The 24344-nt window shown below is 42.0% G+C and overlaps 2 protein-coding genes across 4 annotated transcripts; both read right to left on the bottom strand.

Annotated features, from left to right (window-relative positions):
- Positions 1-643: 643 nt before the first annotated feature.
- ildr1b (immunoglobulin-like domain containing receptor 1b) lies at positions 644-8962 on the bottom strand. Its single transcript, XM_069154095.1, has 8 exons — positions 8720-8962; positions 6580-6750; positions 5571-5720; positions 5052-5171; positions 4801-4947; positions 3704-3829; positions 2056-2948; positions 644-1383 (listed from the first exon to the last, which is right to left on the bottom strand). Exons 1-8 carry the CDS (start codon positions 8766-8768, stop codon positions 1345-1347), a joined length of 1695 nt encoding a protein of 564 aa, XP_069010196.1. The 5' UTR covers positions 8769-8962; the 3' UTR covers positions 644-1344.
- Positions 8963-10172: 1210 nt separating this feature from the next.
- Positions 10173-23594, bottom strand: LOC138201018 (immunoglobulin-like domain-containing receptor 2). Of its 3 annotated transcripts, XM_069154098.1 has the most exons (10): positions 23473-23521; positions 20387-20716; positions 18606-18725; positions 15996-16052; positions 14584-14730; positions 14298-14459; positions 13137-13250; positions 12355-12556; positions 11546-12212; positions 10173-10738 (listed from the first exon to the last, which is right to left on the bottom strand). In XM_069154098.1, exons 1-10 carry the CDS (start codon positions 23510-23512, stop codon positions 10703-10705), a joined length of 1875 nt encoding a protein of 624 aa, XP_069010199.1. In that variant the 5' UTR covers positions 23513-23521; the 3' UTR covers positions 10173-10702. The 3 variants fall into 3 exon arrangements, with proteins under 3 accessions (XP_069010199.1, XP_069010197.1, XP_069010198.1); XM_069154096.1 differs by lacking the exon at positions 13137-13250 and having other exon boundaries at positions 23473-23594; XM_069154097.1 differs by lacking the exons at positions 13137-13250; positions 15996-16052 and having other exon boundaries at positions 23473-23594.
- Between the last annotated feature and the right edge of the window lie 750 nt (positions 23595-24344).

The following is a 24344-nucleotide window of genomic DNA, read 5'->3' on the forward strand; positions in this document are numbered from 1 at the left end:
TAACAAGAAAGCACATGGAGCTTACTTATAATGAAATGTGCTTACAGATCTTACAGTACCAATAAAACTGACATTTCTAAACCTAAACATTTTTTGAACAAAATTACACAAAGAGCCACAATAAACCAGAAAACATTTACTCAAACTTGACCAGTAAAGCTAATTCTGGTATGAATATTCTGCATTTTTGCGCAATAAAAATAATGATATTTTTTTATCTATTCAAACACTGACATCAACAACAAAAATAGACAAAAGACAAAAACCATCTGTACCTCTATGGTCCCACTGCAGGTCATATTAGCAGCCAGTGGCGCCCTCTGCTGGATCTTCCACACCTCAAAAGACTTCATCTGATTGTAGTGAACAGTCCCCGTATGTTGAGGTGCAGTCTGGTTTAACTTGTGTGGTGACCTGGTGGGGCAAAACTGTCTCCAGGGGTTCACGCTGGGGGTGCACATGTTAATGTGTCCCTTTTGCACATGTGTATGTGTTTACGTGCCCGGACACGTTAACGGGCTAGTGGACCATTCCCACTTTGAAAATTCAGCGTTAAGAGTTTAAATGTTCTGTTTGGGACCATCAGATCTAAGTAGAGAAATGACCCACTTCACACTTGCTGTATTTAATTTTTTTTTTTTTTAATTAAAAACACACTTTTAATAATGATACATCTGTATTTGTGTTTGTAACAAAAGAAATCACTTTTGAAAATCACAATATTTTGGTGCATCCAGTAGGAACTTCCAAAATGTCCACTAATTTGTCCATTTTCCAAAGCGTACTCTTATCACGGTATCATGGATAAATATTAAAAAATGTTTTAAATAGATTAAGAACTAATGTAAAAATATGAAATTACTGTAAAAAAACAAACAAAGGGGAAATACATTGTATCTGCAAAAAGATATAACATGTTCACAATGACAAGCCTGTTTAACTCAAACTCTGACAGTATTCAACAATCTGCTTGTTGACGGTTTACTTACGTGAATCCATCACCAGCAGGATCACACATTCACAAATTACACAATTTAAGACAGCGAGGACAAGAATCACAAAGGTCGTCTCAATAAAAAGACACCAGACTGAACACGACTGCAGATTATCTGAAATATAACAGTCTTAACTGAACAGTTTCTCTTCACAAAAAATATTTTCTATTGCAATTACATACAGAAACCAAGTATATCCATACAGCATATTTATATTTAACTATCAAACTTCACAACAACAACTGCATCCTTCTAGCTGACTGAACAGATTAATGTTCCTACTTTTTTTTTTTCTTCATTTTCACCATTCTGGAAACATTCAGGAAAAGTTCAAAAGATAAGAAATGTTTCAGATGACTACGCTGGTGCTGCTACGGGAGCTTCTATCCTAAAAGAGAGAAGTGACAAAGGTGAGGTTAGAATTAAAGCGACAGTTTTGATTATTCAACACGCGCACACACAGGTGGAAGAAAAGAAAAGACCAAAAAGACAAAGACGCACAAAAATAGATGGAAAAAGATAGAAGTTACGACAAAACAAGACAAAGAGTCGACACCGTGCTGACAGCTCTGTGTGGTTGTATGTAGGCACGGTGGTGATTAAATGCTAACCTGCTCGCAATGTTAACATCAAGCAGGTGTTAAACGTAAAGAACCACAAAGGCTGAAGGATTTGCCATTAGTCATTTAAGCCTTAAGTAGGAGATTAATTCTATTTTTTTAGTATATTGCTTGATGAAAAGTCATTCCAAAGTTATTCCAATTCCAAGTATTCCACTTGCTGTAATTAATGTACATTGTTAAGTCAGATTGTTTAAATTAACTCTGCAATTTTGAGAGTTTGATAGTTTCCCTTTAGATACTATAATTCTTCGTGCAATTATTGTTTTTGCAGCATATGACATTATCAGTCTGGATCAACGTGGTGGCCATCTGAAGAGCCGTGGTGCTAGCAGAGCTACAAAACCATGCAAGAAAGAGTACAACACTACAAAAAAAGAGACAAAATGACAGATAAATCTCAGCTGGTTCAGAGTATGTCAGGAGTGTGTGGATCTTACAGAGAGAAGGTCGTAGCTCCTCCGGCCGTTACTGCGTCCGGGCTGGTTCTCGATGGAGGAGTAGCTGGGGGGCTTCTCTGGCCAATCCTTCCCTCGACCTCCTTTTCTTCTCCGGCTGTCGTCTTCATCCGAGCTCATGGGCTCTTTGCGGCGCTGAGGAGGAGAGTAGCTCCTCTCCCTCCGAGGTGCTCTGCTGTGCAGCTCGTCCATCAGGTCATCGCGGCTTCGTGCACGCGGCCTGGACCCACCTCTCCTCCTCCCGGCCGAGCCTCCCCTCTCATTCCTTGAACCCCCGTGTGGTGCTCTTCCTCGCCTGTTGTCCCGATCGGAGTCATCGCTGTAGTCGCGCAGGATCCCCCGTCTGGGAGGAGAGACGTCTCGGTCTCTGTACCCACGATTGTCGTGGTGGGGAGCTCCCCCAGAGCGGTTGGTGCTCCCGCTGGACTGGCTGGATATCCTGGGGCCGCCCCCGGATCCATGTCCACCACCAGGGCCCCTCTGTGAGGAGAAGCTGGGGACACGTTGGATGATGGGAGGCAGGGTGATCACCCTTCTCTCCAAGCCTCTCACCCCCATCTCATCCAGTGCTGATATCATACTCGGGGGCCCGAGTGTGTAGGGGAGTGCTGAAGGTCCTGAGGGCTGAGGCTGTAATGGGGGCATATTCTGGACAGTATATGGAGCCATTTGAAGAGGCCCGACATCCAGCCCTCTCACCTGGTTCTCCAGGTAGTCCAGCACCTGGTTGGGGTCTTGAATGCTGTGGCGCATGCTGTCGTAAACATGGTGGTGAGGAGGAGGGGGGGGCTGCTGCTGCTGCTGCAGGGCCATGGATGACAGTTGCATGGGAGCCATGGCAAAGTTTTGCTTGGTTGGGTAGTCTGCATACGTGCCTGGAACAAAAGAGTTAGGGAGATCAGTTTAAGACAAAATCCAGAGAGATATGCAACAACATTTAAACCGCCAAACTGATTTTTGTTTGGCCTTTTAGTGGCAGCAGAAATCACAACACTGGCAGCTTTTCACTTTACGAACGTAAAATGGGGAACTTGTTGGCAAACAGTTGCCAAGTTATGCATCCCGCAATTATGAATTATTATTATCATTCAGATGGAGTCGTGTGTCTGGTCACATGATGAATGACAGTCTTGACATTCGCTCTCTTTCTGATCTCTTATCAACTCCTGGAAAAAATATCTTTCATTTTAGCTGCTAAATGCTCCACTACGTTCACCAGCTAGTCGTTACCGTGTCCGCTGCCAGGTGGCAGACAGGTAGTGAACTATTAAAGTTGGCACAAGTAGCCCCTTTCATTACATTTTGGTCAGTCAATGCAGGAGCACTTTTATATCTCCAACCTTTACAGTTTTAAGTTTACTGGCTAAAATCTGCATTAATTGTAGCATCTTACCGTGCAGCCACTAAATTCCAGATAAAAGAAATCTGAATGAATGTTCTATCATTAAAAACACAAAAAGAGTTTTATCCGTACCCGTTATGTGTTTGATACACATGTATATAAAAGCAGGAGTTTACAGCGTTTCATTTCACATCACGGTGTCCTCTTGCACCGGAAACTAAACACACGCCCTTGGATGACTCAACAAAGCATTAAAGATAAGTCTTATTGTGCCTGTGTGTCACTCACCTGAATACAGGATTGGGACGCCCTGGGAGGACGCATGAGAGCTAATGGGAGCGTAAATGGGTTGACCATTCATCCAGGGAGCCATCGCCTTCTGAGCTTCTCGCATCATCTTGTGCTGCATCACCACTGAAATCAGAGCAGTCGAAGTGAGTGAAATCAGCATTAGCTTCTTAGATTTTGATATATTGGCTAATATTATTAATGTTTGTTAAGAGAAGGTGCAGGAACATTTGAGTCTCTGTGGGTTTAAAATCATACTGGAAACATTTTTGACTTCATTTAAACTGAAGCAGCTCAGAGAGTTCAGCCTTCATTCATTTTATTAGGTCACATTGTATGTGGGTATTGTAAGTAAGGTAGAGTCTGAACGTACAATACTGTATTTGAACTTTCTTTGTTTGTGTCATTCCACTGAAGGGATGACATTCAAAAGAAACATCTTTACTCTTTACCACATACAATAGCCGAGATGTTGTGAAGCAAAAGAAAAGGAAGTCAAACAAGTTTTACACATTCAGGTCTAAAAAAAATAAGAGCTTCCTGTCCAACACATTCTCTCTCAGTGTCTGCATTTTGTCCAAAAGATCTGACAACGCACACCATCAACGAACAATCGTGGAAAAAGTCACTTTCATTTTAGTCGACTACTTTTTCAACTTTGGAAAAACACAGTAAATGTTAGTTTATTATATTTATTTGATAGCTAAAGTTCCTTGTTACTTCAAATATAAAACCTTTGATCAGCTTATGAATGTCAAGCATTCTTCTTGATTAAATGACTCAACTTTCTAAAAAAAAATGCATTGGAAATAATATGGAATAATACAACACCAGCGGGGGTCATTCTTCTGTATAATGAACACTTCAAATTTGATACTTTCAGTACATTTTGCTGATCATACACGTGTACTTTTACAGGGTAAGATCTTGAATGCAGTACTTTTACATTTGTATTTCTTCACTGTGGTATTGGTACTTTCACTTAAGAATGGGTTGGAATACTTTTTCCACCACTGGAGAGTCTGCCATTTCAACTCATTTCAATTTACAACTTTCAGCGTGTAAATAAAGAAAGAAAGAAAAAGAAGGTTTTCTACCTTTTTCCGGGCAGCAGCACGTTTGAGGACAACACGGGCAGCGGACGTAGCAGCAGCACTTCTGCGGGCAGCACTGACAGCAGCATATGCCTAAGAGCATGATGAGCAGCAGAGCGCCGATGATGATGAACAGGACGGTCAGCCAGTCTGTAACAGGATATTACCGATACGTCAGTCTCTGCCACATTTTCTACAGAAGTGATTTGGTGTGTTCAATGTGAGCTTAACTGCAACGACCTCAGCTGACTTACGGTACACGACGAGTTTGACTTCACGATCCGAGTCTCCTGTTGTGTCACCAGCAGCATCGATGGTGCAGAAGTACACACCGTTATCCCACCACATCACCTCAGTGATGATCAGGTCAGCCTCTGTTGGCAAAAAATGGCATATTAGCATTAGCAAGCATATGAGGTCTAGATTCCTCTGAACTGGGTCAAAGCAGTAACAATACTTTTTTTTACAAGCAAAAAGAACAGCATGTTTGAATATTCTGTTCATTGTCCTTACGTAGTATTTACTGTGTTTGCTTTAACTTAAAAAAACTGAAATTAGACCAGTAAATAGCTAAAAGAATGCATTGACTGGAGAACACATGTTCACGCATCACAATATTAATCCTGAGTGTTTTGTAGCATGCAAGGTGTTTTCAAATGTAAATAAATCACTGATCAGTTGAATAAGTTCAGACTGGATTTATTAGGGCCCGAGCACGACGTGCAGCGTGCGAGGGCCCGCATATCACTGCTTGCAGTTTTAATTGAACTTACTGTTTTGAATGGTAATTTTGCGTTCCCTGTATTCGGCACCCAGTGTGGGCTCATTGATGCCCCTCTTCTGGATCACTGTGCGTACGGTGCGCTGGCGGTCCGGGCAGTCATTGGAGGGGTCCTGACCCAGCTGCAGAGACGCCTGATAGGCTTCAGAAACAAATAGTGAAATGTTCAATATATACAATTTTTTTTTTATTTTAGATCACTGTCGACACTATACTGCTCAAATCATAATTGATGTACATAAAATACTTTAATTAGTTTTGTATTTTAAATTCATTTTGAATTGTGGCTTTAGAGTTTTCAGGAATTAGCCTCTGTCACTCAAAAAAGGACATTAGTTTTAAAATGAGTGTGAAATAAATCAAAGAAATAACTAAATTCTGAGAAATCTTTTTCAAATCCACTGTTTTCCTTTTGAACCACTGCATCTTTTGGGTGCCGTTTTGTCTAACAGATGGTCAATATTTGGTCACAGGCCAAAGACTCTCTTTGGAAATATATAAACGTAAACATTACTCAGTACCGGAAGCACACTGTATGCATGCTCTTTATTCAACTGGTGGGTTTAATCATCGTTGTTTTTTGATTTATTTGATTTGATTTTATACACTTTATTAATCCCCGAGGGGAAATTTCTTCACTGCAGCAGGGGGGCTCTCAGGGGGGAGATGCTGCAGCAGGCTGCCACTAGCGCGGCGCCAGGTAACCTGACCTGAGGTGCATGTTTTTGGATGATGGGAGGAAGCCGGAGAACCCGGAGAGAACCCACGCAAGCACAGGGAGAACATGCAAACTCCGCACAGAAAGGCCCAGGACCGGATTCGAACCTGGAACCGTTTTTGCTGTGAGGTGACAGTGCTAACCACTGCACCACCGTGCCGCCCTGAGCACACAACGTGACTGCTCAACAACCCAGGAGTCTGACCAGTTTTTTGTATCACATCGTTTAGTTCAGCAACAGTACAGCCAAGTTATTATCACTCCATTATGCTTGCAGCCTCACCTGTGGAGTAGTACTCCAGCACGGGGTCCTTACAGAAGGATTTGAACCTCCAGGTGACCAGGACATCCTGAGGGTTCGCTGAAGTTGAGTAATCACAGCGCAGAATCACGCTGGCAAACAGCATCGTTCTCCTGTCTGTCTCTGGGACAATCACCTGAATGGACAGCAGCTCTGATACAAGCAGGGAGAACAGCGAGATGAGATGGAAGACTAAATGTGGAATAGCAGCCAACATGAAAAATAACTTCTCTGCATTTGTGTCACTGTTTTGCTCCTGAATGCCGGACTGACAAGAATCTGCCCAGACTGGTTAACAGTTTACTACAGAAGTCTTTAACTGTGAGCATATCGTATATTATTAAAAGTAATAACAGCTGTCAATCATGGCCTGTAATGTTGAGTTTAGAAAAAACAAGCTGATGAAAAGGGAAACCTCTGTTAATACAGAAAAGTATCAGTTAAGGCTCAAGATGAAAGTGATACAAACCCAATTAATTTAAATGGGAGGGACAAAATAAGAGGAACACTTCTCGGTCTTACTCAGTGCAGTTCAACAGCAACATGAATTACTGTTTCCATAATGACCGTTTAAATAAATCAACACCTCCATCAATGTGACTAAATACCAGCGCACTATGATCCTTATGAAGGGAACATTTCTTACTGGTCTGCTGTATTATAATACTTAATGATGCACCTGTCAGTGGTTTTAATGTTGTGGCTGATCAGTGTTTATGGCCAATTCTGCAGATTGTCTTCCGTGAAACAGAAACATGCTACACAAGTTATTCCATATTTTTTATATTTTTTGTATAAAACCCCAAACTTCTACGCAGTCAAACATCTAAAACTGTCGTTTTATTAAACGACCCCATCAGTTGGACATTAATATCACGACTCTGCCATAAACTGAAGCCCCCATGTAGGTCTGAAATTATGAGTAGAATAACTGATTCCTTGAAGGACAGAGGTTTTATCTGCAATAGTTTTGCTCATTAACAAATTGTTGAGGTGATTTATTTTTAAACAAAATGGTTCCAGCCTCTCAATGTGAAGATTTCCAGCTCATCTTTGTCTTATATGACAGTTAACATGAACATCTTTATATGAATCCAGGTTTGGACAAAACAAGAACTTTGAGGACAATAATTTGAGCTCTGGGATGTTGTGTTGAGTATTTTTCCGATACTTTGTAGACCAAACAATTAACTGACGAGTAGACAAAATGATCAATACAGAAAATTATTGTTAGCTGCAGCACGACTCAGCCAAGAAACTCATTGATTACCACAGAATATTTTCCTCTGTATATTATTGTGGTTAATGTTTGTGTTAAATGAACATTTTGGCAGAATGTAGTAAATATATACAAGACATATCAGGTCAGTTACACAGTGGAAGATATTACACAGGTATGATCGTGCTTGTGGAATAATAATACATCTTATGTGTGCTGAAAAGGGAAGTGGACATTTTTCAACATTGTTCATGGAAAGTCGTCAGATATTCTCAGTGAAATGTATGAAGTGTTAAACTTGTGAAAGGTGGGTGGTTTAGTTCAGCTATATTCCTGTGAGTCCTGACTTATAGGTGACAGATCCCAAACATTAAGTATATGAAAACATGCATTTCGTGCTGTTACAGGTAGTACTGACTACAGTGAAAAATATGCTTAATTAATTATTTTGCAACCTATGACCTTGAAATAATGGAAAGGATACATGCATTTGTAAATTAATGATGAAATATAGCCTACTTATCCTCACCCTCTAAAAAAAGCCACAAAAAAAAAAAAAAGAGTTATGTGACAAAAGAGCTCAAATTGTCAACTTTATTTGACAAAGAATCTATATTAACTGCTTGGATGTGATGTCTGCTATCTTAGAGAAAGTGAACCCACAGAAAACTAGTGGTGCAGTCACGTGACACCAGTCGGCCTCGTCCTGTTTTTTTTTTTTTTTTTTTACACCTGTCGATAATTAACTTGTAGACATTGGTTTCGACTTGTTTGCTTTAAAGGTTTCACTCGACTTTCTTCACCATAAACGGGAGGGAATTGTATCACAAATACAATTTTGGCAAAAAAAAAAAAAAAAGTGCCTTTACAATGACAAAAAAAACCAAAACAAAGAAACCTCACCTGTGGGTAGGTGTGCCAGCAGGAGAGCCATCAGTATCATGTTTCCCATCGCGTTGCTCTTTATCCTTCCGCGGAAGCTTCACTCTCTATCCTGTAGGCGACTGAAAATCCACGAAGAATCCTGAATATTTGTCGACAGTCGTCATGGGGGCGCTGCTCTGCACAGGAACCCGACTTTTCCACTCAGGACGACATGCGAGTCGGGCTGTGTTTATTGTCTGTGGTGAAAGACGAGCGTTTACAGCCGCGACGACGACCAGCTTCCCCCCTCGGAGAATCCGAGCCAGAGAGGCCGATCCCCTCCCCCGTCCTCCTCCAGGTGACATCATTGGCCCCGCCCCCTTCGACAGGTGCAGCAGAAACAACACCGCGAAACAGCTGTTTAATCAAAAATACTACATTTCAGGTGCAAATATATGCTTTTAAGTGGAATCGCACGCTGTTTACGAGGCGGACGGATGCGTGAATGTTCAACATCCCCTCCGTGAGTCTCACGGCTGGTTGTAAAGCTGCATGATCTAACAGTGAAGGAAACCAGGTCAGCTTGGTGGTTTTCATCTATTCGTTTGTGGCGAGCTGCCAGAATGTAAAGTTCACTCTCAGGATGAATCATGTTGAACAAGTGTTGGAGCTCTTTGTGCGCGGATGTTTACATCTCCTGCCGAGGACGCGGACTCCAGTGAGTTTTATTGTAAAACAAAAAGCGAGCCCGCCTGAGCTGAACTTAAGTGCTGCTCTCAGCTCACTGAAGTGTGCTCGAAAAATCCGTGAAAAATGCTGCATAGATGAAAAGCTTTGCCATCACATCTGTGTCTGGTTCTGCTCTGAACCTGGGAGATGCCAGTACCTCAACTCCTTCTTTGTCAAGGCCCCTTTCACTGTGTCTGCTATCCAGTGTGTTCAAAAGATTTACGCTGTAATTTGCTGCTTATGTTTAAAAAAAAAAAAAAGGAAATAAATAAAGGTTGTCCAAAAGATTGGACAACTTTCTGCCAAGCTCAGTTGCTTTTAGCCTGCATGGGCAACTTAAGAGTTGTTTTGAGTCGTTTGTTTTTAACTTCAGTTAGTTTTATTGACCATTTAAAGAGTTTCCAGCCATAAAACGCTGTTCTATATTCAAATAAATCAGTTCCTCCTTTCCTCTGATTAGTTTGGTTGCCTCAGCGTTCAGGGGGCCGGGCTTGATATGCAGTGACTCATGATTGACCCAAAATCAGTGTTACTGGTAGGTTCAACCTCTTTTTATTATATAGTTTTAATTAGTCAGCTCTGGGTTTAAAGACTTGTAAGACTTTATAACTTGTTTTTGTGAAGACCTTTAATGGTGATGAGCCTTTTTACTATTCAAATGATAAAGTGATTGATCAAAAATATAACAGCAATAACAAAAGTAACTGATAGTGTGAGTAATTTCAGTGTGTGTGCCTCGAGTTTCACAACAGAGAGCGGAGGCTTAGGCAGAGATTTTTATTTTGAATAAAAAGAGCATTTACGCAGTGCAATCACAGTCTGCAAAACAATTCAAGGTGCAGTATTTACAGTACAGTCACAAAATAAACAACAGACAAATGTAAAAATACATACTGAACCTGAGTTGTACTGAGGGAGAAGTATGAAGACTGGAGGCAAATATGAGGCTGCTCAGTTTTACACAAGATAATTCTGAAATTGGCAAATAATAATAGAAAAAAAAAGCATCTTGGCACAACTCATCAAATTCAACAAATAAAACACACACCGCATTCATACCGTCCGTAAAATACACAAGTACAAATACACTGATATAATTCAAGCACAGGTAAAATCCATGAAGTGTCCCGCGCTGACAGAAACAAATGATTTCCCGTCCACTACAGCTGTTTCAGTGAGAGGAGTCAGTCGAGTGGCTGATGGCGGTTCAGCTTAACTCCTCCTGCGTAGCTGCAGGACGGTTATAATGAACGGACTGGCTGTGGCTGTGGGCGCCGAGGCTGGGAAGCCTTGTCACACTATGAGAGAGTCCCTGCTCAGGGCAGTGCTCTGTTAGGGAAATACACCGAGAGCCACATGTTAGAGAGACATTCATGCTCATGCTCGGTTAGTGCAGCCTGGTGGTGCCTGAGCTTCATGGTGTTAGTGACTGATTCCATAAAGAAAATGTTTTTGGGGATATTTGGTAAGACAGAAAGCCAGTAAGCATTAATAACACTGTGATGGTTGCAAAGCAAAGCAAGATTATACATATGAGCAATTAGCTCTCATTCATTGTAAATATATATATATTAAGTAATTGCTACCGCTACCTATATATATAAAACGTATAATGAGTCAGTGTTGAGACCTTAAATCTTGTCTGCACAAGGCACAACAGACAAACGCAGTATGTGCACAATACTGTAAGACATCTTCAGGTATTAAAGGACTAAGAGGACCGTTCTGATTGTCAACAAATTTCATGTAAGGACCAAAAGTCAGCACTGTGTTAGTCTTACCCATACAACATCTGTGCTACTCAGCCCAGTCCAGTTGAAGATTTATGTAAAATGTAAACCTGCATTAACAGATTTTTTTTTTTGGCCACTTGGGGGCATCTGAACAAACTGTAAACACGGACATATTATCAACTTATTACGTTGATATGTCGAACCACCTGAAGCAGCAGGTCAGACTATACCCGTCAGTTGGATCAATTCATGGTTGGTTTTGGTGCGTTAATAGGATTTGTCGACAATAAGAAAAATAAAGGCTGCCACCGGATGTATCCTGTAGCTATTTACAGTATTAAGAGGCTCTTTCCTGAAGAGCAGAGGAGGAAGGAAGTCCTTGTTCCTGCTACAAGTAACTCACCAGGTTTCGGCTCCTGTCCCTGTCCTCTCTGACCCCCTGTAAAGTCTGGGACATTCCCGGTTGGGGACGGGTGTGGCAGAAAGGCCTCGTGGCTGGTTCAGTGGTCCTGCATCTGTCTGATCGGGGTGGCTCTGCTGTGCGGTACCGGTCCGCGGTCAGGTCGGCCCTGCGGTACCGCTCTGCCTCCCGCTCGGAGTACGGAGGCAAAGGGTCCTCCTCTTCTGGACGGTTGCTAGGCGACCGGCTGTAGTAACTGTCGCTGCCCTTTCCTCTGGAGCTGCCTTTGGAGGGAGTGTCACTGTCCTCGTCCACCCTGCCTGCACCTCTGTCCCCGCCCCGCCCCCTCGCCTTGCTCTCCAGCACACTGTTGAGGTAGGCGTCGTCGTAGCCTCTGCTCTGGGGCGGGCGAGAAGGGCGGTCATTGTCCCATGTGTCCCTTCTCTTTTGCGGTATGGGTGAGGGACTGCGGCGACCCCAGCCGTCATCTTCATCTCTGTAGAAGCGCCTGGGAGGGCTGTAGTCCTGCTTATAGAGCCGGTCTGGAGGATCAGCCCGACGACGTCGGGAGCCGTAAGACTGAGCGAATTCCTCCAGCTCGTCCAGGGAGCCGGTGCGTCCTCTTCTGCTCAACGTCTTTCTCTGCAGGTGCTCCGAGCGGGAGTTCCACCTTCGGCAGTTGGGAGAGCACAGATCTTACACATGTTTATCACTGAACGTATAAAAGTGGATATTATTTCCAGGAATAGTCGGTTTGGCCAATAAGTTCACCAACTTTGTCCTGTTTAAAATGATGCAGCTGTATAAATTACCTGCGATCTAGTTCATCGTCTGAGTGGTTTCCTCTGTCTCGTCTCGGCCTTCGACTCTGCGTAAATGGAGCGGCTCTCAGCACCGACTGCTCATCGAGGTCTGAGATGGGCGGGAGCGCTTTCATCTGCACCGTCTGATAGGTGTGTCTGAAATCTGTGTTTCCTCCATCATGAAGAGAGCTCAGCTCTGACATGCTAGTGGCTGTTGGGACAGACACATCTCGACAATGACATTTGCTACCATACCATAAAGAAAACACAGTATGTATCATTAAAGCTTTGACTGTGTTGCCAATGTATCGACTCATGGCTGAGAGACAGACATATTGGGGAAGTATGTAGAGATGATTAAGGATGTGGGGTTTTCATTAAGTTTGTTGAAAAATGGTTTAAAGCCATGTATTTAAGATTTTTGCATCAATATAATGAAGCACTCTGGATTGATAGAATATATATATATATTATAAATTTACAATTTCACAAAATAAAATGATAAACACCACAATAAAGGACTTTGTCCATATTGCTTATCCTTATAATTCAACTTTTTTTATGTGTCTTCAAACCTCATATTATTGATTATAAATTGTGCAAAAAAAGATGTAACCTACAAAATACTCATCCTGTGAGAAAGATCTGAGCGAGGATAGTTGGATATTACAATAATGGATTAGATGGAAACTAGTGTTAGTGAATTCACACAAAACCATGCACATAAAAACAGACGCAGACACACACTGGCACACAGATCACTGAAACTGTCCTGATCTACGCAGGCTTACGTTTGAGTGAAGCCATCTTGTCGGATGGAAGCTGAGCCAGCTCCTTCTCTATGTAGTACAGAACTTTCATTGAGTCCTGGTCTGGACTGGCTTTCAGTCTGTAACCACTGCGCACTGTGAATGTGGACACACACACACACCACCGTACGCACGTATACACACAAGGACACAACCATGCAATGAGACAAACACACACAGATGCATGTATGACATAAAATGATCATGTTAACTCTACATGAAATTCACAAACATGCATGAGGGCGACAGACACGTCTGTAGTTTCTGTTTGGATTAGTGACGGCCTCGAAGGCGAGACATGACAGACGAGATGAGGGTTAGTCAGGTCGGTGTTTTAGAGAGACAAAAATGCAGAATGTCCCTGATCATTCTCGTATATCTCCACCTTTATGAGACCACAGCTGACATTTTTATTATGAGAATGACAATGTGTGACAATGAGTAAAGGGCAGTGATGAATCTACAGAGAATATAACTGTTACTCACTGCTATAATACTGTTGCTTTCAACTGAAGCAGGCAGCTGTTCCTATAGAAAAAGCTCTAAAAACTCACTGCACACTCTCCGCTCAGCACCAAACCGCAGACAGACTAGATTATTGACTACACGGTGGAGCATTTAGCAAGTGAAGAGCCAGATTTTCCAGCGTTAATATGGACTCTGTATGACTGTATATATATATATATATATATATATATATATATAAAAAAAAAAAAAAATAAAAAAAAATCAGCTATTGAATAATTTGTTCAAATTTCCATTAAAATATAAATAATCGATTAGCATATGTGACTCTCATCCTTACTTAACTCCCCTGTTTTTGTAATCCTTTACTCCAGCCAGAAGGTGGCGGTAATGCACCTAACAGCTGTCTGACAGCCGCCATTCAACAACATCAGGAGAAAAAGAAGGCGTTACCACCAGGCTTGACAAGGTAAAATTGTGTGGCACCGTGAGATTAGATCCACAGGAGAAACATGGACAGACGACTACAGCCATCAAAAGGTTCTATGTGGAACTCATTCAAAAAACAAACGAGTCGTTGATTAATAATTGAATAGTTCAGAGCGATTATTAAATAGTATTTTTGCTTGAAATGCCAATGCCTATCGAAGGTTTAAAAACTGTAATGCTGACACTCACCTCCAGCCAGGTTATTCTCCACTGACGGGATGGAGGTGATGTTTGGGTCCATGGTCGATGACGGGGCGATTGGGACAACAGTGGGAACTCCAGGAATGTAGTAGGGATAAACAGGAACCTGAGGAGGGTGTCTCGCCTTTGCCATCTTCCCTGCCTCATACACTGCACGAGTAAACAACAAAACAATAAGCCTTCTATTGCAAAGTTATCGATAAAACACATGTTGTCAATAAAGCATGTTTTTTTTTTTTTTTAAGGAAGTCATGTTTTTCTTTGTTTTCCTCACAGTGTCGTGGGCAGCAGCAGGTGTCAGGACAGCAGCAGCAGCTGACGTAGCAGCAGCAGGAATGTGGACAACACTGGCACCAGCAGATTCCCATCAGCAACAGGAACAGGACACTGCCCAGGACTACAGATCCCACAAAGGCCCATTCTGGTATACAGATACACATAAACACGTAAATATAGTAAATGATTAAATAGTGTTTCACCACTCACCTCAACAGATGCAAATTATTGCCTCCAAACAAACAACATTACGCTGGATTTACACTAAACTGAACTCTAGGATGACATCACTGCAGCATGGTGAGAAGTTAAACCAGTTGAGGTCACCAAAAGCAAGATTTTCACTCAGTGGTACTTAAAATAGCTTTTACAACTTGGGCTTTATTTTAATGGTAATGTTGCCTTTCATATTGATGATAAAAAATGGCAACATCAGTAAAAATTAAGTCAGATTGGGCCAAAAACACAAGCAATCATACAGGTTTCCAAAAATTCCCAGGCAAGCAAAAAACAAATAAATTTGGGGGAAATGGTTGAGATCAAATCAAAGTTTACAAGATAGCACCAAACCTTCCCTTAAATGTGAACACAGATTTTTTTTTTGTTTGTTTTTAAGCACTCATTCCCCACATTTCAGCAGTGCCCTCTCATAGTATTGCTTTGAAGTATAATGCTCTTGACAATCTGGCCAACATGTCGGCTTGTTTGCTTTGCACCAAATTTAGCTTTCCACAATGGTTTAACTTCTTTTTTGAAACTTCCTTGTGTGTTTCCAGCTTTCAGCAATTGCTTGGCTGAGTACAAGGGTATCATAACTGATAGAAAAGTTGACCAAAACTACACACAGGCTGCTATTTTCCTTTAAAACCATGTAGATAACTCGGCCCTCCTTCAATTATGTATCTAAAGACAACAGAGCTCTAAAAAGAGAAAACTTCAGCGGCTCTCAGGGGAACTTTGAGTGACTTTTATCCATCATAACAACTCTTAAGTGTCCAATTGCTAACAACACACTTCCTCAGGCTGCGCCAAGAAGCAAAATCCACTCAAAACCCCTTGCAAAGTCACCACATATCCCCTGTGGAATTTAAATCATGACCAGAGGTAAAGGATAAGACCTGCCAGCCAGAGATTTTTTCTTCATGAAGATTCAATAACCGACGAATAGAGTTCATTTTAAAGTTGGATTAGGCGTTGTTGCTGCAAAGCCTGTCAGCTTTTTCCATCAATTTTCCTCATCTGACAGTAACAAACATCAGATGAAAGTTCGGTGTTGACATGAACTCATGAATGTGCATTTTGTTAGTGAAAGAGAGTTTTGATTGGTCAGAGAAGATTAAACATTAAGAGGCATTAGGGAAGCTGGAAAGTGCCAGGCAGTGAGATGAAAGTGCAGCTGAGGGGCCGTACCTGGCATAATCTCCACATCAAACTCAGGTAGTAGGTCGTCCTGCACACCTTTTCTGCCTGCAGAGAGAGGGAGAGCACAGGTGAAGGCCAGCAGAGGAAGCAGGAAGCAGGAGTCAAAAGGTCAGGCAAATTTGGTAGCAAGGTTGATGATTATTGGTCATGCAGTAACAAAGCATTAATATTCCAGTACATGTACAAACAGATGCACCAGCCTGCAGGAATTAGAAGGTTATGCCTACATGCTGTAAAAGGTAATAATAAAGGAGAGCATTTTTTTGGGCAAGCCCCCAATGGGACCCCCTGCAGAACCCTCTTTATGTTATTGACTTAGTTCATGTCCACCGTTTCATTTTAGCTGGGTGTGAAAGTTGCTCATGTATTTTTCTGTCTCTGAGTGTTAATTTCTGTCCTGTTTGCAGACTCCATTTGTAAACTCTTTAATGTGACGTGTGTGGCGTGCACAATTCATGTTGCTAAAATATGATGCCAAAGTTTCTTAGAGGGGTTTTCAAAAATGCTAACCTATAAGTTTTGAATATAAATATAAGTTATGGAATTCATCGCTCTGAGTTCAAAAACCAAGCAAGACAGACATCGGAGGTGTTTCTGTGATAGGGTGCACACCAGACACCCAGACAAATTAACGAATGCACATGCTATTATACAAGTTACATGCATACAGACAAATAGATGCAAACAACAATAGAGAAGTGCCAAAAAGAGAAGCAGGGCAAGAGGACAAACGGGGGTTTTGGAAACTGGGGCACATAATGATTCCAGGGCAACAATTTACCACGGGAGCTCATCAGAAAAACGGTCACACAAGTCGTGTTGTTGTGAAACAATGCGTGTTTTGTGCTTCGTATGCAAGATAATGAGGTAAAAAAAATTCAGGGCAGTTAGAAGACTTAACATACAGAAAAGAAAAAGGGACAGCAACAGGTGTGCTGCGACTGAGACACAACTGCAGGTGTTCATATATTTAATGTGTGATTATTATGAGGTCTGAAGTGACTGTGATTACAGTAAAGACCCGTCCCGGTCTGTTCTGTCTGACTACATGGGTCGACTAAACACCTACTGGCACTCAGGCTTCAGTTTGTGCTGAGTAAGCTGTTACTACGGAGCGAAAAAAAAAGAAGAAAAGAAGTAATCTCACTACCTTGGCCTGGCACACTCATCTACATACCATCTGTAACACGGAGTAACCTGAGAGAGCCGAGGAGCTATGCAGCTCTGAGAGGGAGGGAGAGCATGGACGCTCAAGATATGAGTAACGGAGGCGTACATGAGAAGATTTTGCAAGACGAAAGGGAGTGAGTGTGAGAGGAAGATGAATCCAAAAGGAAATTTAAACAAAGATTAGGACATCGGTGAGCAAAGCAATCTCAACTTGTTGATTGAAGAAAATTTTACATTTTGGGAAATACACTTATTCACTTTCAAGCTGACAATTCGATATAAGAATTGATTGTATGGCTGAAAATCCATAGCGATAGCTAACTGTTTTCTCCTGCTTCCTGTCCTTATGCTAAGCCAAGCTAAGATGTTTATCTCTGGTTCACTTTTCTATTAGATTCATTTTTCTTTCACAGACACGATGTTTTCTCATAAACAGCTAGATAACGTACTAAAAAGAAAATTTAAGTTTGACGGTTAGTGGTTTACTTTTAACGTAATAAAGTAAAACAAACAAGCAAAAACATGTTAATAAGTAACTTTACAGACTTCCTGATTTGAACGTCTTGTTATTCTCACAAGTTTAACGCCCCCTCTTGTCTCGCATGAGCTGATTGTAATCAGATTAGTGCTCAGCGGAGGAGGGTGAATCAGCAGACTTTACGAGTGCATCAAGCCAGTCTAATTTCAGGAGAGAAAACCACCTTGAGTAAAAAACACATTACACTGAGAGTTGAGCCTGGTCCTGCCCCCCTTTCTACTCCCTCCATGTCTACACCAGCAACCCTCAACATGCTCCTGTCTCGCCTGAAAAGGCACGTTGGCATGGTAACGGCTTAAGGAGGGGGTTTGAAACCTACTGTCTCCACAATTTCTCTCAGTGAGTGGACGGTTATTTCCAGTTTACAGTAGACGATGAGTCTCTGACCTTTACCAGAGAAATATTAGCTGTTCGGTGCAGGTTTGCAAGTTTTATATAATCATTAACCAGCAACAAAGACTCCCCAGTGAGCAAATATTACACACACAAACATGCACTGTTGTACAACTGAAGATTTTAACCCATGCAGTCTTTCAGGCCCCTGACGAAGTGCCTAACTGACTTAAGATGTACCAGTCCAGCCAAGTCCACGTCAGTCGTCTAAAGTGCCCTACTGGACTGCTCAACTGAACAAAGGAGGCTGTCATGGAGGATGAGGGCCATGGAAAGAACCAAACACTACTTTGGCCGTCTCCATGGAAGTTGATGTACGGACACTTGGGAACGCAGTGCAATAAAAAGACAATTTTTAATCCTTATCTAACAAAATATGGCAAGAAACGTGACTGAGCTTATAATGCAAACAAACAAGCATAAATCTGAAAAGAACTGTAACCGGCTGGTTTGAACCTTCACGTCATTACTTTCGTAGAAAGGAAGTGTGTACATACCGAGCACCAGTAACTCCAGCTGGGCCTCGTTCTTCCCCTCCAGATCGTCAGCAATGACGACTTTACAGAAGTACACTCCACTGTCGCCCCACTGCAGCTCCCCGATACGCAGATCTGCTTCTGCACGAAGACAACAAACGAGGTTATATTTTAACATATGAAGATGTGGGAGGCCAAAATGCCCATCGTTTTCACAAAGCAGGTGACCAGCTGCAGTTGTAAAAATACTATGTATTCCACAGTTATATTCCTTGTAGTAATTGTATCAGAACAGTAATTGTATGGTGCTCAATAGTATGTGTGCCCTGATCTTAGTGGTAACTGGTAAATGGCTTATTCTGACATTTATTTGATGCTGTTTCAGGCTTAAATACACTCAAATTTGGATTTGAATTTTGTTTATAATCATACCGGAATGTGGGTGCAGATGATGTCTTCATCTTACCTAAGATGATTCCTTCAAATTAGATGTTTTGTCCGATTGACAGTTCTTAAAGCTGGGGAAGGCAGTATTATTTTGGCATCATTGGGCTTAAATTTTATAATAATCTTTTACAATATTGTAACTCCAGAGGTCTGAGCGAACACGAGATATCTGCACCTCCTCTTGCTTCTGTATTCAGGTTTCAGAAAATCTACTTGTGATTGAGACTTGAGTCCAATCATGGGTCTTTTCAGGCAGAGAGCGCTCCTATTGGTTGTTCTACAAACGCACATGCATGTGCACGTCCCCTCAGATGATTCAATAGAGGAAAATCCTGGAGAGAAATTTGCTATTCCAGCATTGGCAACAACTGCCTACACGGCAAGGCAACCCAAAAAACAGGAAGTCTGATTTATCAAAAAGAGCATCTAAAAGACAGTTTGACAATAAACGCAACCCGAGGCGTACTAGGAAAGAATATCAGCCATTGGACTCATCGTCTGGGACCGAACCACCTGCAGGGCGCTCTTATGTGAACCCTGATTAACAGGCGCACAGACGAGGTCGGGAAAAACTGTGGATTTTTTTACAGTCATGGTGGTCATAAAGTGCTTCATAGATGGAGAAAACTTTGCAATTAAAGCTCATGAATATGCCCAAGATTGTCATGTGGGAGGGGCTTAGGACAGAGAGTGGAGGGTTGAGACCTGCAAGAGGAGGGATGTCTATTATAATTCTGGTGGGTTTGTTCAGAACTACCTTCCCCTGCTTTAATTAACAGTGTGTGCGTTTACATGTCTGAAAGCGGCTCAGAGAAACCAGCTTAAAGAAGAAAATCTTACATGCATTAACAATACATCAAATATCAAGAGACGATCAGAAGAACATAGATTACTTGACTACTTATTTCATTTGTATTGTCATATGTTATATTGTAGCTTTAGTAACACAGAGACAAAACCAAATGCATCGTGTTTTATGTGAATAACAGGAAAGATACAACCAAAGGTAAAGAAGGTGATCATCAACATAGATCAGTTGATCATGGCAACCTTTATTATCACTGTATTTAATGACAGCAGGAGGGCATTGTTGACACGTTTGGACAGAAGATGTGTTTTGTCGAGATAACACTCGAGGTTTAAAAGGGAATCCACACATGAATAGAAGCGAGAGCAGGGGGTTGTTATCGTGTGTGTGTGTGTGTGGCGCCCATGTTATTGTGAGAGTAAGACAAAGGTCTATTTAGAGCGTGCACCGTCACCTCTGATTCATGAGTGGTGGTCAAACAGCTGCAGCCGCTCTTTCTCCTTAATTCATAACATTTTTTCACCGAGGATAAGACTGATTTCCTTACTGTTTACGATGGCGATGTCTCTGCCTTTGTAGTGCTCGGCCAGCGTCATGGAGGCTCCCTGCGCCGAGGCCACAACCCGAACCGTGCGGCTGCTGTCGGAGCACTCCAGGTGGGACGTGGCTCCCAGCTCGGAGGCCTTCATGCCCAGAGTCTCCGGCACGGTGAAGGACTCTCGCGTGCGGTCTCGACAGTAGGACTTGTACCACCACTGCACCACTGGAGTCTGGATGGAGGCTGTTTGGTATTGACATGGGAGGACCACGGACTGGAAGAGCATCGCAAACTGCTGCTTGTCCCGCACTGTGACATGCACACCATCACACACGCACACTGTGACACACACATACAGACAACCAAAAAAAGGAGGTAGCAATGAGTGCTTTTGTGGTGAAAGTGAACATTTTAGACTCCTGAGATACAAACTGAAGGTTTTAGTACGAACTGGACGTTTTTATTTGACTGTTCAGTCATTCGAATGTTATTCTAGAAGATAAAAGCAGATAACTTAAGAGTAGTATCAGCACTGAAAAATACCGGGCTCATGTAACCTGCAGTAATGAAAACCAGACACCGACAGCTTACTGACTCATTTTTCACAACAAAGACTCTCCCAAGATGACCATCAGATCTGAAAAGTACTGTGCTTATTGTAAAAAAAAGTATTTGTAATTTACTTGCATCCATCTGTTTAAAGCTGTCCTTCAAGCTTTCTAAGGCTGTTTTAGGGAGGTGGTGATTCAAGTTCATGGTCATTTATGCTTTAGTTTTGTTGCTGACGAATGTTATTGTGTTATCATATCAGCAAACAGGAAACTGAGTGAAGACGAAGGCAGTTTAAAGAGGGGAAGCGAATCAAATTACGACTTTATTACTGAAGAAGCAGCTTTGTTTCCTCCTTATCTTACCTTATGATTCATGATGATTTTTCTACGCACGGAAACTACCAGGAACAGAGATTAGGTGTGTGGGGGCTTCTCTGCTGCTCAGTGCACAGGTCAGAAGGGTTAAATTCCTGGGTGCGTGGGGGGCTGGGGAGGCCTGTGGAGAGGCTGTGGTGGATGCTTTCTGCGAGTCATATTAGCTCTAGGTGGGGCAGGAACTCGCTCTAAACATTCCCCAGAAGACAGGAAATCAAAACAAAAGCAAACCCACCAGGCTGCCTCTCCTTATGACCAGTAAGAGGAGCATACACCCCGTTTTTAACACATTTATCTAAAATGGACAATTTCCCCTAGTTTCCTTCAGTGATGAGATCAAGCCTGATTATTACAGGCCACTCATGTACTCAGTGATTCAGTCAAGGAATCCTGGGAAAATAGGAAAAGGAAACATCACAGTTTCGCAGAATCCAAAGTGAAGATTTCAGATGATGTGCTTTGTCTGACGGAATACTTTAAAACTCAAAGATATTCCATCAGCTGTGATATAAAACAGACAACAGAAACAAAGACTGGCTGATATTTTTGTAAAGCTGAATTAATCAGCAACAATCGTGGCAATCAATAAATCCCTGAAGCAAAAATGTGCTGCTTCCAGCCTCTCAAAGGTTGCATTTGATGTTTTTTTTTTTGCCTTTTCCAATAGTAAAATTTCAGTGTTTGAGAACAAGCATTTTGAAGACGATTTAAATTTTTTACATTTATTAATGTTTTATTGACCAAACAATAACGTAGATCAACAAATGAACTGATGATGACAGTGCAGCCTGATATTTTTTGCTTGAAAAATGTTTTAAAATAGCTGCAGATTACCTCTCAATCAGTTGACCAATCAATTCATGGACTGGTCATTTCAGCCCAAGTTTCAAACGGTGTTAATGTTTGCCCTTTTAATATCAAACCAGTACAGTCGGTTGAGCATCGTCATGTCTCTTCTTCCTCTGCTACATTTTAACTGCACATTTTTACATCAAGGACAAACAGGACGGGTGACAGAACTCCTAAATTCCTCCCACAAGGAGCTGTGGTCTTCCCTTTGTTTCTGTTTTCCATGGACCAGTCCATTGTTCAGACTTCCCCCTCCTGTCCCACTTGAGGAGCTGAGAGGGGGAGGAGGTCACACACTCCCAGCCAATGGGAGTGTCTGGTCTTGTCCAGCTGGATGTGAACAGACCAATTAACCGCAAGAGATTTAAACCGAAACCGTTACTCCATGAACTCCATGAATGCAATGAGTTTGAGGTGAGAGGTTGTCCACAGAAACTAACACCTGCTGGATGCATCAGGAGCACACCTTGTTTACTGTGACTCACTGTATGTTAATGACCAGGTGATAGAGGCAGCAGACAGTCTCTTCCTCACCACCTGCACTCAGGCCTCATTTCAGGATTAGATTCCCCTTCAAAAAAAAACAGTGTGGTCACAAGTGTTTCCCAGGTCAGAGCTGTGCTGCACCATGTTTCCTGTGCACGCTCAGACTTTTCCTCTCTGAAGCTGTCACATTTCCTGCCTTTACTTTGGAGTACATTCCTTCACATTGACTCATGAGCCCAACAAAAGCGACTGATAAGCCTGAATAAAGAGTCTCCATGTTTGATAAAGGATTTCACTGCAATTTCACAAAAAAAATTTAATTAATATTAATATTCAGAGTAGATTGCTCACAGGTACATTTCCAGCCTTCTTGGGACCTGATGTGCACTTACCTACTGCGATTTTAAAGATACAAATTATAGTGTCGTAATTATAGTGTATAATGGTTAATTTGACAATTATATTCTTGATTAATTGATAGTTTTGACTACAAAACAGCAAAGCTTTAACCTCGTGAGTAATAAAATACACCATCAAATACAATCGACCCAGTACTGAACACCAAACTTTAAATCCCACAAGGATTACTTGGATTGTCCCGCGAACTGTGTTAATAAGTAGTTAAAGTGGGGCAAACCATCATTGTGATGCGGAATCTATCTTTAATCACAACAAATAAACATCCAAACAAAAAAAAAAAAGATCATTGCTGAGTCTTGCAATGTTGCCTGAAGGTCTGAGATAAGCGGAGAGTTTACATGGGATCAACCTGTTGCGCTGTTGTCGTAAAGGTCTACACATTTGTAACGTTTTAGTGGAGGGCATAAGACTCACCTGATGCTCCCAGTAAGATAGCCAGCCGGTAAAAGTTCATTATATAGTCCGTTTTTTATAGTAAAGTGCAGTTTATCCGCATGTGAGGCATCTCGCTGTGCGCCGACTGTGTCTGCTGCAAACCGGACGGTGGCTGCGTCTAACGGGACTGTACCACTTCACGGAGAGGTGAGTCCCAGCAGCACCGCGCCGCTCTCAAAATCAAATCCTGACAACTTCCCGAGCTGACCTCCGATTTATGTCCAACAGGACGGCGGGTAGAAGTGTCACGTTATTGTACGTGTTGCAGGATGATTTTTAGTTTTCTGCAGAGTAGAGAGGTCTGTGCATGTGCAGGTGGTGAGGTGAGGTGGTGGTGGGGGGGTCACCCCAGGAATTAGAGAACATTATGACATATCTTTGGCTCACTGCAACCTATATCTCCACCGTCCACAAATATTCATTCAAATGCGACCAAAATTGCAGCAGACATTCTTTGGATAGTAGATATACATGTTTTCAAGGGGGTCTGCAGTGATATTAAATATATTCCTGTAATGTGTAGTATATGCAAAACTTTTTCAATTTCTCCAAAAGTTTCAACTTCACTAAAAGTTGAATCACTATCAACAGGCCAAGGTGGAATCTGGACCATTAATAGCAACCTTGGTGAAGTAGAATCTTTTACCTGTTACCAGACTGTCCACTGACCCGCTGGAGGCTCTGAGTGAACTCCGTGAAAGACTTCATGCTGCCGTGTCTCATCCTCTGAAGGTAGTCCAGCGGTCTACGACACCCGACTGGAAATTACCTCACGAGGACACGGGTTCGAGCCCCGCTCAGGTATCACACAAGGTTCATGGTTTTACCCGCCAAGGTAACACACACAGTAC

The sequence above is a fragment of the Embiotoca jacksoni genome, unplaced genomic scaffold (genome assembly GCF_022577435.1).
Source record: "Embiotoca jacksoni isolate LCO1_2020_lvr unplaced genomic scaffold, fEmbJac1.0.p SCAF_2, whole genome shotgun sequence".
NCBI classification, from domain to species: domain Eukaryota; kingdom Metazoa; phylum Chordata; class Actinopteri; family Embiotocidae; genus Embiotoca; species Embiotoca jacksoni.